Source organism: Agelaius phoeniceus, chromosome 6 (genome assembly GCF_051311805.1).
Source record: "Agelaius phoeniceus isolate bAgePho1 chromosome 6, bAgePho1.hap1, whole genome shotgun sequence".
Lineage (NCBI taxonomy): Eukaryota > Metazoa > Chordata > Aves > Passeriformes > Icteridae > Agelaius > Agelaius phoeniceus.
The window spans coordinates 41,381,563-41,396,130 of NC_135270.1; the positions used below are offsets into that span (position 1 = coordinate 41,381,563).

At 39.6% G+C, this 14,568-nt stretch overlaps 1 protein-coding gene across 7 annotated transcripts in view; it reads left to right on the forward strand.

The window, feature by feature from the left end:
- The window catches only part of TTLL5 (tubulin tyrosine ligase like 5), a 123,982-nt gene that overhangs the window by 53,730 nt on the left and 55,684 nt on the right, over window positions 1–14,568 (forward strand). For all 7 annotated transcript variants that reach the window (XR_013182845.1, XR_013182846.1, XM_054634658.2 and 4 more), the window contains 4 exons: window positions 1,723–1,856; window positions 2,472–2,585; window positions 2,955–3,362; window positions 4,792–4,976. Coding sequence is in view for 5 of the 7 variants with exons in the window: in XM_054634658.2 (XP_054490633.2) it covers window positions 1,723–1,856; window positions 2,472–2,585; window positions 2,955–3,362; window positions 4,792–4,976 (841 nt within the window). In the remaining 2 variants the exon portion in view is untranslated. The remainder of the gene's footprint in view (window positions 1–1,722; window positions 1,857–2,471; window positions 2,586–2,954; window positions 3,363–4,791; window positions 4,977–14,568) is intronic.

Sequence of the window (14,568 nt, forward strand, 5' to 3'; positions counted from 1 at the left end):
TAGTGCAACAGATTTACAGGATTGCAGAAAAATCTTTATCTAAGATGCCTGACTGCCATACACCATAGGATCTACTGCTCTTGCTAGAAATGCATATTATGTGGGCCCAGGCTTTTGGGTCTCTGAACATTCTGGCCATGAAATATCTTTTGTGTCCCAGGCAGATAATTTTCCTTTTTGCAACAGAAATGAGAAGAGATAGCTGCATGGAACAGATCTGCAAATTCTCCTGTTTTGATATTATTGGCTACCATGCCATCATGGCCTGATGCACAGTCTAGGCTGGGGCTGGAGATTTTTGCTGGGTTGTGTGAGTGAGTGATATAGAATAGTTTGCCAATGATCAGACAATTTCTAGGGATGATCTTTCTGCTTCTTATGAAGTATGAGGTGTGTTTGAAAACTCTGATATCTGACACTACTTGTCATGGTGCTTCAGACTTAAATCAGTGAGCAAGTCATTTGGACCCAAGCAAAGGGGATAGATTTCCACTTCAAGTGTTCATTCTGCAGTACAGTGAATGCAGCAGTGGAGAAAATGGGTGATAAAGGTTGCTTCTTAATTGAGATGGTCTTATTGACTCTCTAACTTTGATATCACATGGATGTCATTGTGTTTAGTTGTATGTAGGCTATGGCCAGTGATTCTAAACGTCCTCAATGCATTGTAAAAACACATACATACTGGTAAATTCATTTAAAAGCTTAAAGCACCTTTCCACATACAACTTCTCATTCTTGTATTTCCTTTTCACTTTTCCTCCCAGAATAGCAGTGAAGTTTGGATCTTCAGGGCATGCTGCAAACTTCAGTGTATCAGCTTTAGACGTGGTTTTTACCAAAGCTTAAGCTAGCTAACGCTAGTTACAATTGTGATATTCAGAGGATATTTTGAAAGATTCTAACTGCTGCTCTGCTACTTTATACTCCTGTGTTACATTTTCTTGTAGTGTTGGTGGCACTACACTACTTGCTTTGGTGTTTGCCGTGCCACACAGCTACTTGCTGATGCTGAGGCAACACTATAAAGCAAAAGGAAAGCATTTTAGATACCAAACAACCAGAACTACAGCTTGCACAAGCTCTAATAGGAATGGCCAAGTAACTGATACTGGTTTGGGACTAATAGATGTTTAGGATATTGGGGCTGTCCCACTTTGTTCTTGTAAGGAAAATAAGAAACATAGGCAAGTTTTGTGAGTTTCCTAAAAATATTGACTGTTCTGGTTGTCCTGCAGTTTTGGCTAATTAACAAGCTTTTGCCTTCTTTCCCTTTCTCCCCCTACTGCTGAACAGAAACTACTAATGGTGACTATAAAACAGAGACTGAGCTGAATTCTCTCATGAGAAAATAGCTGCTCATTCTAAAGAGCACCTGCAGAAGATTGACAAATTTAGCTGTGAATGGAATCTCTCATGTTGAGCTAATCTCCCCAGATGTGTTCGAAGTATTCACTTGCTCTTTATCCTGGGAAGGCTCGTGAATTTCCTACTGCATAAGAAGACAATATTTTAGTGGGAATCTCAGGTTTAACCAGGGCATGTTGCCTTCCTTTTGCTCTTACCCTGTAGAACTGAGCAAATCATTAGCTTGTCTAGTGTCACCTTTTTTTTTCCCCACTCCACTCTTCAGTTTCCTTATCGTTTATTGCCTTTGATTGTTACACGAATGCAGAAAAGCTGTGTCCTCACTCTACATCCATTCTTCTCTCCTTATTGCAGTGAAAGTGACCTGGAGGAAGTACTGACTTTTTACACACAGAAAAACAAATCAGCAAGTGTCTTCCTAGGAACAAAATCCACAACCACAAAACACAGCAACAGCAGTCACCAGTTAGAGAAGCAGCCCCAAGGTGGTAAGTTTTGGAGGCAGTTCTGAGATGATGTTGTCCAGACAAATCTAGTTTAATTTATGTCTATGAAAAGAGAACAACCTCTCCACAATATTACTCAAGTTTTCTGAGGTTACGTATATTTTTGGTTTTTTTCTTCTTTTTAGCTCAGTCTTATGTGAAGACTAGAGTAGCTTCACTCCTGCCTTCTTTTCCTGAAGTGAAATAGGTTGAATTTAGACTGGTATTTATAAGGAGCTAGATATGGTAGTTCATGACTGAAATGAGAATGTGCAAACGAAGGCAATAAGAACTGAAATGAACAGAGAATCCTGAAATCAAAGTAAGGGATTAATGAAATCAAGATCTTAAATTTTGCTGCCTTCAGTGAGTGTATCCATTGGAGTGCAGAGAGTGTATATTTGAGCCTAATTAGGCATTCTATGGTAAGAAGAGTGTGCAAGCCATATGTATCTAGTAGTCCATACTACTATACATGACAGCATAATTGTCATCAATGAAGTTCTGTGGTCTACAGGAAGTATTAGCAATAAAGTCAATCACAGCAAGGGTAAATTCTGCAGCATTGTTCAAGTGATTTGCAATGTTCTACTTCCTAACTCCTTGATTTTGTTATAGAGCATCCTGAGACGGTGAAAAACATAAAAGGTGATCACTCCAAAAGTTCAGTTGCAGATTTGTCTGCAGAAGGAGCACTAAAAGGCTGTAAACCCAAAGAAGCTAAATCAAGCTGTAAGTGAACTGACTTAAATAATCATAAAAAAAAAAAAAATTGACTGCATATACTCTTTTAAAGAAAGGTTGGAACCTTTGGGTTCAAACGGAGATACAAATGCCCAGTTTGTACTTTTAAACACAAGAGAAGATACTGTAGAGTGGGTAGTGGGAAAGAGTTAGCTGCCCCTCCCTGGGGGGGATGATCTAGATATGGCAGGCTTTGAAAGAAGGTATTTATCATGTAGAGCCTCTTCTTGTCTCTGCTGGTAGATGAGGTCATTTTGGCTTCAGTGGGTCTGAGTGCAGGCATTTGATGTGTTGTTATTATCAAAGGACCTAAAAAGCAGATTTTCCTCATGTAGTATGTTTATTATCTTTGTATAGTTCCAGAAGGACTCACCTTCTCCTTAAATGCCGAAGTGAAATTACCTCAGTGCAGCCCTCCTGGTGCTTCTTCCTCTGTTCCTGGTGCCACGATGCAGAGAAGTACCAGTTCTTTGATGCCATCTCAGCCTGCAGCCTCTGAAAACCCAAAGGTGTCTGGTCAGCCTTCATTGCCGGCCCCTCCAGCTGGTCCCAGACTGATTCAGTCCCCACCCCCACTGCACTCCTTGCAGAGCACAGCTCCTGACAGCTCTTCTGTCCTCACAAACTCCGTGTCCACTGAGACTTGTAGCCTTGCAGGGTTACATCGTCGTTCTGGTAACTACACTATTGGCCCATTCTCATCTTTTCAGAGAGCTGTTCAAATCTACAGCCAAAGATTGTCCCAAATACCCTCTGCAAAAATAGGTGAGTGCTCTGGGATTCATAATAACCTGCTAGTTCAGTACAGAGACTGTGTAATTTCTGTTGTGGAGTAGGTAGAAATTTTACATTTCCAGAATTGAGTCTTGTTGGATGGTGCTAAATTTCTTACAGAAAGCAGGAGTACAGGATGCAGCACTTGATAGACAGATGCCCTTTTATTGACCAAATGAACAGGCAATCATACAATCATTTGGGTTCAAAAAGACCTTTCAGATCACCAGGTCAAACAATTGATGCTTCCAAGTCCAGCATTAACCAGATCCCTAAGAGCTCCATTTACTCCATGTCTTTTAAGTATCTTTGTGGTTTGTGACTCAGCCACTACCTAGCAGCCTGTTCCAGTGCTTGACAACCCTTTTTCCTAAAATTCAGTCTAAATCTTCCCTGGTACAACTTGAGGTCATTTCCTCTTGTCCTGTTGTTTGTTATTTGGGAGAGGAGGCTGACCCCTACCTCATAAAAACCTCTTTTTTGGTAGTTGTAGTGATAAGGTCTCCCCTCAGCCTTGTGCTTTGAACTCAGCCTTTGAACTTGTTCAAAAAGAGCTGTGAAATTAAGTATTGTATATTTTCTTTATTATGTTACTGAGCTCATCTATCTTTAGTGGGTTTAATGTTGTTTTCATTAGCAGAAGTCCTGTCTCAGTCTATGTGCTGTTCTTAGTACTCTGGTTGTCTATCAAACAGAGAAATACTGTAATGAAACTGCATAAGTGTTGAATACTTAAAGGTGTGTCAAGACCTCCAGAAAAGAAGGATCTGAATGAATCATTACAATATCTCATTCTCTAGGGTGTTTTAGCACTGCCATATCCAAGGGTATCCCAAAACCAAAATTTAGAGATCTATCATGCTGTCATAGTACTCACTTAAGCAATGCAGCTTTAGAGTGTAAAGAACCTGAAGCATAGTAGAAACAGTAGGAATTTGCATGCAGACTGTAGTCTATTGGGAATCTATTGTTGGGAACCACATAGAGGCTAACAGCTGTGATTCCTGATAATACTAATTTTGTATTTTGATGGTATGTATTTGTTCTAGGTTGTGTGTCAGGGTCAGCACATGTTTGCTAGGGTTGCTGTATATATATTGCCAACCCCTCAAGCATTAAAATACATCTTACTTCCCAACTGAGTAGCTTACTTAAAGAGATCCATTTGTTTTTAAGGAAAAACTACAGTTTTAACTTGGGTAACAGCTGCCAACACCTCTGGAATTGGGTGCTGTTAGATCCATTGTAATAAAGAGAATACGGGTTTGGAATTGCTAATTGTTCATTTGGGCAATACTCATGCAGAATATGTCTATTCTGTATTCTTCTTGGTGTCTTATCTGCTTTTGTGTGTCTGTGATCAGCAGGCTGAGGGTCTGACACCTTGCTCATGGAGCACATTGCAATGTTTGTTTGGTAGGTCTCCATCGCAGCTCCAGTGGGCCGTGTGTGGGCTCAGCCAGGATGCAGAAGGATGCAGAACACCCTGCCCAGGCCAAACGTCAGGGGCCCACTGTGGCAGCAGCAGAAGTGCAGCAGCTGGCAGAAAAACAAGCAGCCTGCCAGCATTCCCCACCAAGCCATGTCAGTCTCGTTACACAGCAGGTATGTAAGCACTGAAGTAGAGTCCCTGTGCAAGGGAGAAGTTCTGTGTGAGCACTAGGCTGGCTGAGATAGGCTGCATGCAGTAAATCTCATGAAAATTCATCTCTGTCCTGTTGTTTCAAAGTGTTTACAGCCACCAAAATTTTGATTTTTCTGTAAGTTGACAAGAATGTCTTAAAGTCATTTCATAGAAGAAAAGGCAGAGGATTACAAAATATGTTACAAAAAATGGAATCCATGCTTTCTTACTAGATAATAAACCAAAGTCTTCTCAGATTTGTGCTTCCATGCAGTTTGCTTCCTTGTTCCTCCAGTGTGTCATCACAATGTTGGCAATGAAAGTCTGCAGAATGGGTTCTGATGTAAATTCTATATTTCAATAACACTGTAAAGACAGAATGAAATACTTACTAGCATGATAATCCTTTTGTCAAACATAGTGATTACATGATTGAATTCTGGTAGCATTCCACTTGGTTTCTTGTTTCATGTTGAATTATGTCCTAAATGGCTACACAGAAATATTTTTTTTGCTTTATAATATGCTATAGTTGAACTCATCAAAGGTGTTCAAGTTGAGCATTTCTCAGTTAATTAAGATGCCAACTGCAGATTTTCTAGCATAGGCACTTTGCCTTGGACAGTAATTTTTTTTCTGTAACTTGCTGGAGACAGAGGATTTGAATGTCTTAGATTCTTGTATTTTGGAATTACTGTTTTAATGGTTATATTTTGCTGAGTTTTCTGAGGCATGTTTAATAGTTGCAACGGCTGCTGGTATTTGCTTCTCTTTGCTTCTTTCAATTTTATTATTATGTTTAGATTTTGAATAACTAGTTATGCTATTGGAAATATATTTCATAATGTGGACTACATTTATAACTTTAGAAAGCTGAATAGGTTTTTCTTTGCAGATAGGTCTTTAATTTTTAAAGGATATGTCAAATAATAAAGTCCCTTCTTGTTGATAGACTCAGGAGAGGCTGTGAGCACCAGCTGTACTGGTGATGCTGAGGTCTGCTCTAGCATAAGGCCAGATCCTATTTAGACAATTTGTTCTTGTCTAGTAATACTTAGAGCTATCAGTCTGGTTCTCAGCTGGTTTTAAGTGAGATATTGTCAGTAAAACTATTCAAAAACTTTGATGGTGAAACATTTTCATTCAGGAAATGCTGATTTGTTGAAAGCTAAATGTATGATGGAAACTACCTTCTTGGATAAAAGTTACTATCTAAACAACTACTTGGGGGGAAAAAAATTGAAACGTATCTATTTAATTTCAATCTTTCCAGAATAGAATTTTGAAAAATAAGTTCATAGACTTTTTTCCCTAAAATCATTCATTAGCCATTCTACTTCAACTTTGTTGTTTGTTAGGTCTGTCTGGAGAACCCAATGTGTCTTCTTGTAGCCATTTGTGTAGCTGCAAAAATGAAATTATTTTTAAACTCCTGTATTCCTACCATGGCTAGTTACTCCTAGATAAATTAGAAAGTATAAAAGGGGAGTTCAGAGGGGAATTCAGGAAGATCTGCATGGGAAGGCCATTGCAGTTTCCTGAGCACAGCTGTGTTGGGTGGCAAAGGAGCATACTCTGGTGGCAGCTGAAACCTGTTTAGCCAGCAGTCAGTCTCTATGGGTATACTCAGGAGTGAAAGTGGCTGTGAAGTGCATGGGTAGCCTGGAAATGTACTGGCTGCAGTAAATGTATCTGCATTGCTTTTGCTTCTGGGTTCTTCCAAGATACTTGCCCACAGAAGAGATGGGAATTGGATAGTAGGAAAATGATGGTGCTAATTTGCTTTGCAACAAGCAAACTCAGCTCCTACACACTGCTGATTTTCTCACTCTGCTGTCTTTTGTATTCAACTATGCAGTGTTTGCACAGACTTTGTTTCAGTAGTGAAATATAGAAACATGTGTTGGGTTATGTCTTTGTCATCTTCTGTCATCATGAAAAAGATCAGTGTAGAAAGGAATTCTTAAGCCAGTGAGAAGTTTAGAGCTGGAGTTCTATCTGACAAAGAGTTTCCTTCCTGAGCCTGTGTCCATTCAGTTTTAGACATCTGCTCTGTACTGTGATTTTTCTGGCCATGTTTTTTAAATAATGCCTTTGGAAAGATGAAATCTGAATCTGAAGTTTGCTTAGTATGAAAATTTGGATTTAGCTGAGAATAGTTTTTAAGGCAATCTGTTTCTTCAGTACTGAATCTATGGCACATAGCAATTTCTAAACTGAGACCATTATTTTTAAGCACACTTGAAACAGTGATGTTTTGGAAGGTTCAGATGTAGCTGCAAGGCCCAGTGTACAATAACTAAAGCATGCAGTTCCTACTTATGCTTTTTTTTTCTTTCACATGGACATATTTTGCTCTTCTGTCAGTCGTTAAAGAGTCATTTGGATTATTTTTTGATCCAGCCTGGATTTTAAATCCTGTCTTGCAAGAAGGGCCCAGGGGTTTTGTGAGAAGACAGGGCTGCCAAGACAACAAGGGCAGTAAGAGGTATCAGCATACAATAAAACACAATAGTAGGGCAGCAAGGCTTGGGCTTTTGTTGAGGGACCTGGAACCAGGATATCTGACTTTGAACTGCTAGGCATGGATGTAGGTTGGAAGCAGGGGCATTGAGTAAATAGAAGTGCAGGAATTGCAGAGTAGGCTGGCAGTTTGGAAAGTGATTTGCAGACCAACAGGTACTGTTGAAGCTACCTGGGTGTGCTACATGGTTTTAGATTTGGGCAGACCAGGATTTGGCCTGAACCAGGGAGGGGAAAGGCAAGGACAGATGAGACAGAGAAACAGGTGGGAGAGGATTTAGTAAACACCTGGAGAGAACTGGGAAGTCAAAGACTATTGGTATGAGATGAAAGAGGGAAAGGCTTGAGATGGGAGTGTTTGTGGGTTCTGGGTTATGAAACTGATTGCTTTAGGACAGGAGAATTAAGGGATGGAAAACTGAGAGGAGCGTAGAGAAAGGGCTCATATCAGGATCACTTAATTAAACAGAGCACTACTTTCCTATCCATTTCTAGACAGGAAACTCTGAATTATTTTCCCCCTTTTCACTTCTGTAAAACCACTTTAAAACACTTGAAATATGATAGTATTTTTTAAAAAGCAGTCTTAAATAAATTGGCATGAAGATTAGAACATTACTTATCTAATAATAAAAATAGTACATTTGTTTAAAGCCATTCCAGAAACTTGGAGTTAGTCTACCTTGCTGGAAAGTACCTGGCTGGTATGAAAAGGACTTGATATATGGATTTAATTATGTTTCATGATAAGATTAGGACCATTGATTTGGAGGGGGTATATGAAAGAGTGACTTGAAAATACTGGTGTTGCTGCGGACTGTATTTTTGTGGGGGTTTTTGGTTTGTGTGTTTTGGGTTTTTTTCCCCCAAGGGCAAGAACTTCTATGTGAGAGTTGAATGCATTGGTTCCCTGTGTTGCACCAAGCTGTGTCTTGTAGGCTGGGGTGCTCTGAATACATACCTCCTTCCAAGAGCAGCTGAGAAGCTTGTTTTCCATTCCTGTTTTTGTGAGAATTGCTTCTGGTATCCATACAGTAGTGTGGGTCTCTGGGGTTCCCAAGAATGTAGCCTCAGCAGCTGTGCTTGGAATGGTGTCATTCTAGTTGGGAATCCACCTCTGTCCCTCTCCAGTCCCTGCTGTTCTTCACTGTTTTCTACCCATGCCCAAAGCACCTGTTTTGTGTTTCCTCTTTTAAACTCTTGTTTTCTCGCCTCTGTATTAAATTAGTTTATTGTTGAGGTTTTTTTTATTGATATAATTTTATTGATATTATTGATACTACTTTATTATCTATTACTAAAATACTAATGTCCAAAGGGAAAATTTCAAGTATCTGATGAACTTTGAAAAAGATGTTTAAGATCTGTTCTCTGAAGAAAAGATTTTTGTGTTTACATCAGCTTTCTCTTTTGTCGGACCTTTTCATTCTTTTCTGCAAGATCAGAAAGGAACTTCACACTGATACTCATAACATATACAATTCTTAGCATATGAGAGATTGAGATGTAGGAAGGTAAGGCCTTACTGATGTGCAGTTTTTTTCTGTTGTACTCAGTTTTTAGTCCTCACAGACAGTCACACAAAGTGTGTAGGAACACTTTGCCTTTCATTAAGTTGTGTATTTCTACTATTTCTATTTTTTGTCTAATAAAAAAGCTCATTTTGAGATCATGACAGCAGTGGGAGTTAGGTACCTCTATCCATACTGTACATTTCAGACATTGCCTGATTTTTGCAGTATGTGCAGTCTAACTATAGTTACTCTACAGCATCCAAAAATAGAAGGATGTGCCTCTCATTAGCTACCCAATGTGTCTGGGAGCAAGCAACAGAGATCTCTATGGTAAATGTGCCTTTGAGGGTCCAGCATTAAACTGGTAAGGCAGGGGCTGAGTAGGCTAATAAGGAGGTATCTGATCTCCAATGGCCATAAGAAAGTGAATAATCTATTATGTCCTATCTATTAGAGTTCTTTGAACTGAGAAAAACAGCACTCAGTTTAGCTTGTTCATATTCAAACTTCCAAAAAGGTTTTTGACAAGCTTTCATCAAGTACTGTTAAGATGGACAGGTGTCTGTAGGATGACAAAGGAAGTTTTATTACAGATCAAAAAAAGGATAAAAAGCAAACAAAAAAATAGTCAGTTTGCCATAGCAGGGGGATAACTGAAGATACATAATACAGAATGTACACGATCCAGTGTAAAATTAAAGGTTTGAAAGAAGGAGGTTCATAAAGGTATTAATAAAGCATTTTATTACTTAAAGAATGAATTTAAAAGCAAGTTATTGCCAGGTAGTATAGGTGTGAATTTACAGTAGATTAACTACTCTGTAGTGTTCATCCGTGTTTGTGCAGCTCATTTTTACTACATGGGGTAATTTCTTGTTACCTTCAGTGTAATGTAGGCTGCAAGAGTCTCGTGTTCAGTTATAATGAAGTCAGGTGTGTGCTGTAAACTTAAACTTGAGCCTACCTCCTGGTAATTTGTCACTGTTTCCATTCTTTTTTTAATTATTATGAGTAAAACTAATAGAAATTTAAGAGCTGCCTTAATTAGGTGAGACACTGGCAGATGAAGTTCAGAGTTTATAATTAACTGACTATATGATAAGCAATAATTTTGACCTCTTGAATGATTAATCTAAACTTTATTTCTTTAGGGAAGGAAAAAAAAAATATTTCATTGAAAACTCAGTGCAGATACCTGTTTTGAGTTAAGCAGTAAAGTCAGCAAAGAAAAATGATTAGTGTGTTTAAGGAACAAGATAGCATATGTTATGTTTAGTGTAAGCACCAATTACAACCTCCCTCAAAACTGTTTTCACTTCTGGGTGACATTTCTGAAGTGAATTTAGGAAAAATAACTGTGTTTAAAATTATTGACTGCAAATGCTGTTTTAATGAGATGGTGAAAACAGAGTTTTTTGAGGGAGGAGATAAGTGTGAAGGAATTACATAGAGCAATCAAAGACAAGGTAAATAAGGTTTATTTTATTCATGTTTCTCGTAATACGAGGAGGATATTCAGTTTACCAGGAAGATATTGGAGTAAAAAGTTATAGTAAAAGTGAATAGTTATTGTCACAGGATTTATTTACCTTCTGAAACTTCCCAAAATGGGATACCATTAAGGCTGAAAAATTAATAGGCCATAGTTTCATCAGACAGAATAATGAGCATTTTGCAAAGGATAGATCCCTAGGTTTTACAGAAATAAAAAATTATTTGCCTTATCAGTAAGATGTTTGTTATATGCATGGAAACCAATATTGTTTTCATCTTCTGAAATATGTCAGACAGGATGGTGAGTTTGCTGGGCCATTGATCTGAATTGACCTTTTATGCTGAAGAGCATGTGCTGTGCTGCTGCTTCCATGTTTATGGGATTTTCTTTGTTCCATTTCTTTACTGTAGTCAGCCTTTTCGTTATGATAAGGGGGTTTCTGAGACACTTGTGAGGAACCAAGTATCTGAAACTGGCGATTTCCCTAGTTATGTCAATTGGATGCTAGCTAATTATTTTTACAGAGTGATTATGTCTTTGTCAATGTGTGCAGTGTAGTGGTTAATGGTGCATGGTAAAACAGTTTTTCAGTTTCCTGAAATGTTCTTGTTCAGTTTGCACATTGGCTCGCATGAGCCTAGGATGGTGACAGTAGTATTGGGGAAACAAGGCAGGTTTGTTGGTAGTGAGTTGGGGAAGGAGACCTGAGGGATACAGTTCAGCAAGCCCATTTCATTGGAGAGGAATTTTATTGCCTTTTTTGCCTTGATTTTATGATGTAGAGATCTTACTGACTACTTTGTGGCTTCTGCACAGCTGAACTAAGAGGGGTTTTTTACCTGTACCTAGCGTAACCCATTGGCCTTTCTTGATGGACAGATGGATGAAGGCTTATCCAGGCTTATCTACTTTTCCTTTTATACCAGGCTTTATTTCATGTGTGTTTAGCATAAAATATTTCCACGTGTTTGCATTGCAAGACTTTCTGCAGGGAGGACATGAAAATATACAGCATGTGTGTACATCCAGAGCCAGGTGGCTGGATCCTGGATGCATGTGAGTGTTTTTCTTTGTAAATAGCATGCTACTTCTTTCTGAAGCATGCTGTAAGGTAAAAATTCTTCTGCAAGGCTGTATCTGTGTGAGGTCCCTATCAGTGCCTGGTGATGGAAGGGAGCTGGAGTTGATATCTAGCAGGCTGTAGTACTTTGTGGTTATTAATGCTAGGGAGCTGAAGAATGTGTTGAATTGGCCAGCTTGACCAAGAGGAGGAGGAAGAGAAGGAGGGGAAACCTGATGGGAGCTCTGACTCTGTGTGTGTGGGAGAGTGAGCGATTTCAGGTCCCAGCTATCATCAGGAATAGCTCCAAATCTTGCAGCCGGGGAGTTTAATCACAGGGATAACATCAGACCACCCAGGCAAGGGCTATACAGAGCTGCCTCCTTCTGTGCTATGCAGCCAGTCAGTGCCCAAGATCCAGCAGCCAGGATTTCTGCAAACATGCTGACAGATCCAGTGGAGGATGGGGCACTTGTCTTATTCTACGTTTTTCATTTAGACAGAAGGTAGAAATGAGAAAGAAGCAGGTGAGTTTACTGAACCTTAGGACCAGGGAGAGGGAGTGAAGAAGAATTGAATGGAGCATTTTACAGTGTCCCAGAGGAACCCTGCATATGCTACGGGAATCCCAAAATAGTGAGCTTCATCTTGACATGAGCTACAGCAATATTGGAAGCCACACCACTCCTCATTTAACTGTTTTAGTTACACAGTGTGGTACCCTCACCTGCTTTGTCCTCGACACAGCAAAACTGCCAGTCTGCCAAAACACCCTGTACAGGTCCCAGTGGGCATCAGCTCCTTCCTGTCTAGACCTGAACAGCACAACAAGAGCATTAAATTTAGGGTGCAGCAAATATTTACAGAAATTCAGTGAGGGTGTTTTCCCCACTGAAGAGCTTTGGGTTTTTTCCAGTGATGTTCCCTTGGTTCGACTCAACCCACTTTATCTGAGTCTTAGTTTCAGTTTCCTTATGTGACTGTTTCTTTGGTTTTTACACTCCCACTGATGGAGAGAAAGGGAAGTGTAAAGAAAAAAGGCATCTTACTGTAACTAGTAAGAGAAGCAAGAAGCAGGCAATCACCTCTGAGGGGTATTTTTCTTTCCTCTCTCACACACTTCTGCACTGCTGCAGGGTCCCATCTTCTCCTCACTCAAGCTGTTCACTCAGGAGCTGGAATTACTTTTATTACTACTGGTTTAGCAGCATCAGTAATGTAACCAGTTGTCTCAGCAGAGGTTGTAGGAAGTGAAAATATCACTGTAGTTTCTGCAGTGCTTATGTTGAACTCCTTCTGCTCTGAGGCTCCACAGGGAATAGAAGCAGAGGGTTTTGTTATGATGCAGCAACATCTGCAGATAGTCACCAAACAGGCCAGGCTGAACAGCTAGGTCTCATGTTATGGGAAAGATTACACCCTGATCATCAAACTTTTGGCAGGATTGTGCCTTGTAAAAAGCACTCCCACTGGAAGTTTTGAGGCAGAGAGTGTCTAAATCAAAGCCTGACTTTTTCAGGAGAAGGAAGAAGGGGGAGTTCAACCATCCACAGCAGCAGCACTAACTTGAGTTTTCTTTTTTCATTGTTAAATGGATGCATATGCTGGAGACACTACAAAGGAATTTGTGAATTTGTCAGGTTTCCCAGGAATGTCTTTGGCAGGTCTTTGTCTGGAACATTTTCTGGAGACTGGAACACTTGTGCTCTGTATGCATATGTATATCCTGTAAGCTGGTAAGCTCAGAGAGCAAAGAAGGAATGTCACAGGCCTTTCTTTGGCCAGATCAGCCTTGGTGCACGCACAGATTTCACACTTCCTAGCCTGTTAGCCCCAGTTCTTCCCTCCGGGCCAGTTGTTACTGCAAATTCAAAGGTGCTTTAGTATGGAGTGTGGTCAGCAAGATGGCCTCTGGGTAACAGAAAGGTGGTTTTAGAAAAATCTGTTTGTATTGCATGATTTCCTCATGGAATTTGGAGTGGTACATTTTGTTACGCTGTTCACACAGTGGTTGTGTGTGTGTATGTCTTATTTGTGATTTGGGGTTTCCTTTGTCTCTGAAGAGGCATGTTAAGATAGTGTGATTTTTTAATTTTTTTATTTCTTTCCCCCCCTATGCTGGGATAGCCTGTTGGATTCCAGTATCTTGATGCATTAAGGAAGGCAAGGCAGCTGACTGCTTCCAGTAGTACTGGCAGACCTGCCAGTAAGCTGTTAGACCAAGTCATGGTAGCCTGTTCTGGATCTCAGATGTACCTGGGAGCTCTATGGTAAAGCTAGGAAAAAAGCAACACACTCTAGGGAGAGGACAGGTTAACAGTGAGTATTTATATTGTTGTAGTAGTCAGTCATCTCTGAAGGCTGAAGGAAGAAAAATAACTGAAAGAATACAGCAAAATTTCTTTCCTTTTTTTTTTTTTTTTCTCTTCTCTCATGGCAAGTTCTTAGCTCTTCCCTTCTGTTAAAGATTTCATGGATCTTGAAAGCCTTAGGGGTATCTCTGTTTGAGGAAGGCTTGGCAAGTGAAAATACTTGTGACTATGAAAGCCAGGTAATGAAAGAAAAAGCACATTTCATTTGCAAGCTGCTGGATAACATTGGCATTGCTGGATGAATAATAAGCAATAAAATGGAGGATTAGGGATTGACTGAAGGGTCGTGAAGGAGTCAAACTGGATAAACTTATGGATACATATACTTACAGAGCATATGGTATAAATAGATTGAAAGGCAAAGGAGAACACACTACAAATAATGAAATATTTTGCACATTTTCAGTTTTCAAGTGGAATGATTCCCTCTTTGGGCTCATGATACAGTGTCATCTTGTCCTGCCTGACTCATCAAAATTTAAAGATTCTGGTCTGATCCTAAGGCAGAGGAGTAGTAATCTTATGTGTATCTTATCATGATCTTGTCCAATCCTTCTTTAAACAAAAAGGTTTCTCATTAAACAGTTTATTCATGTATGCCTTTGTTGA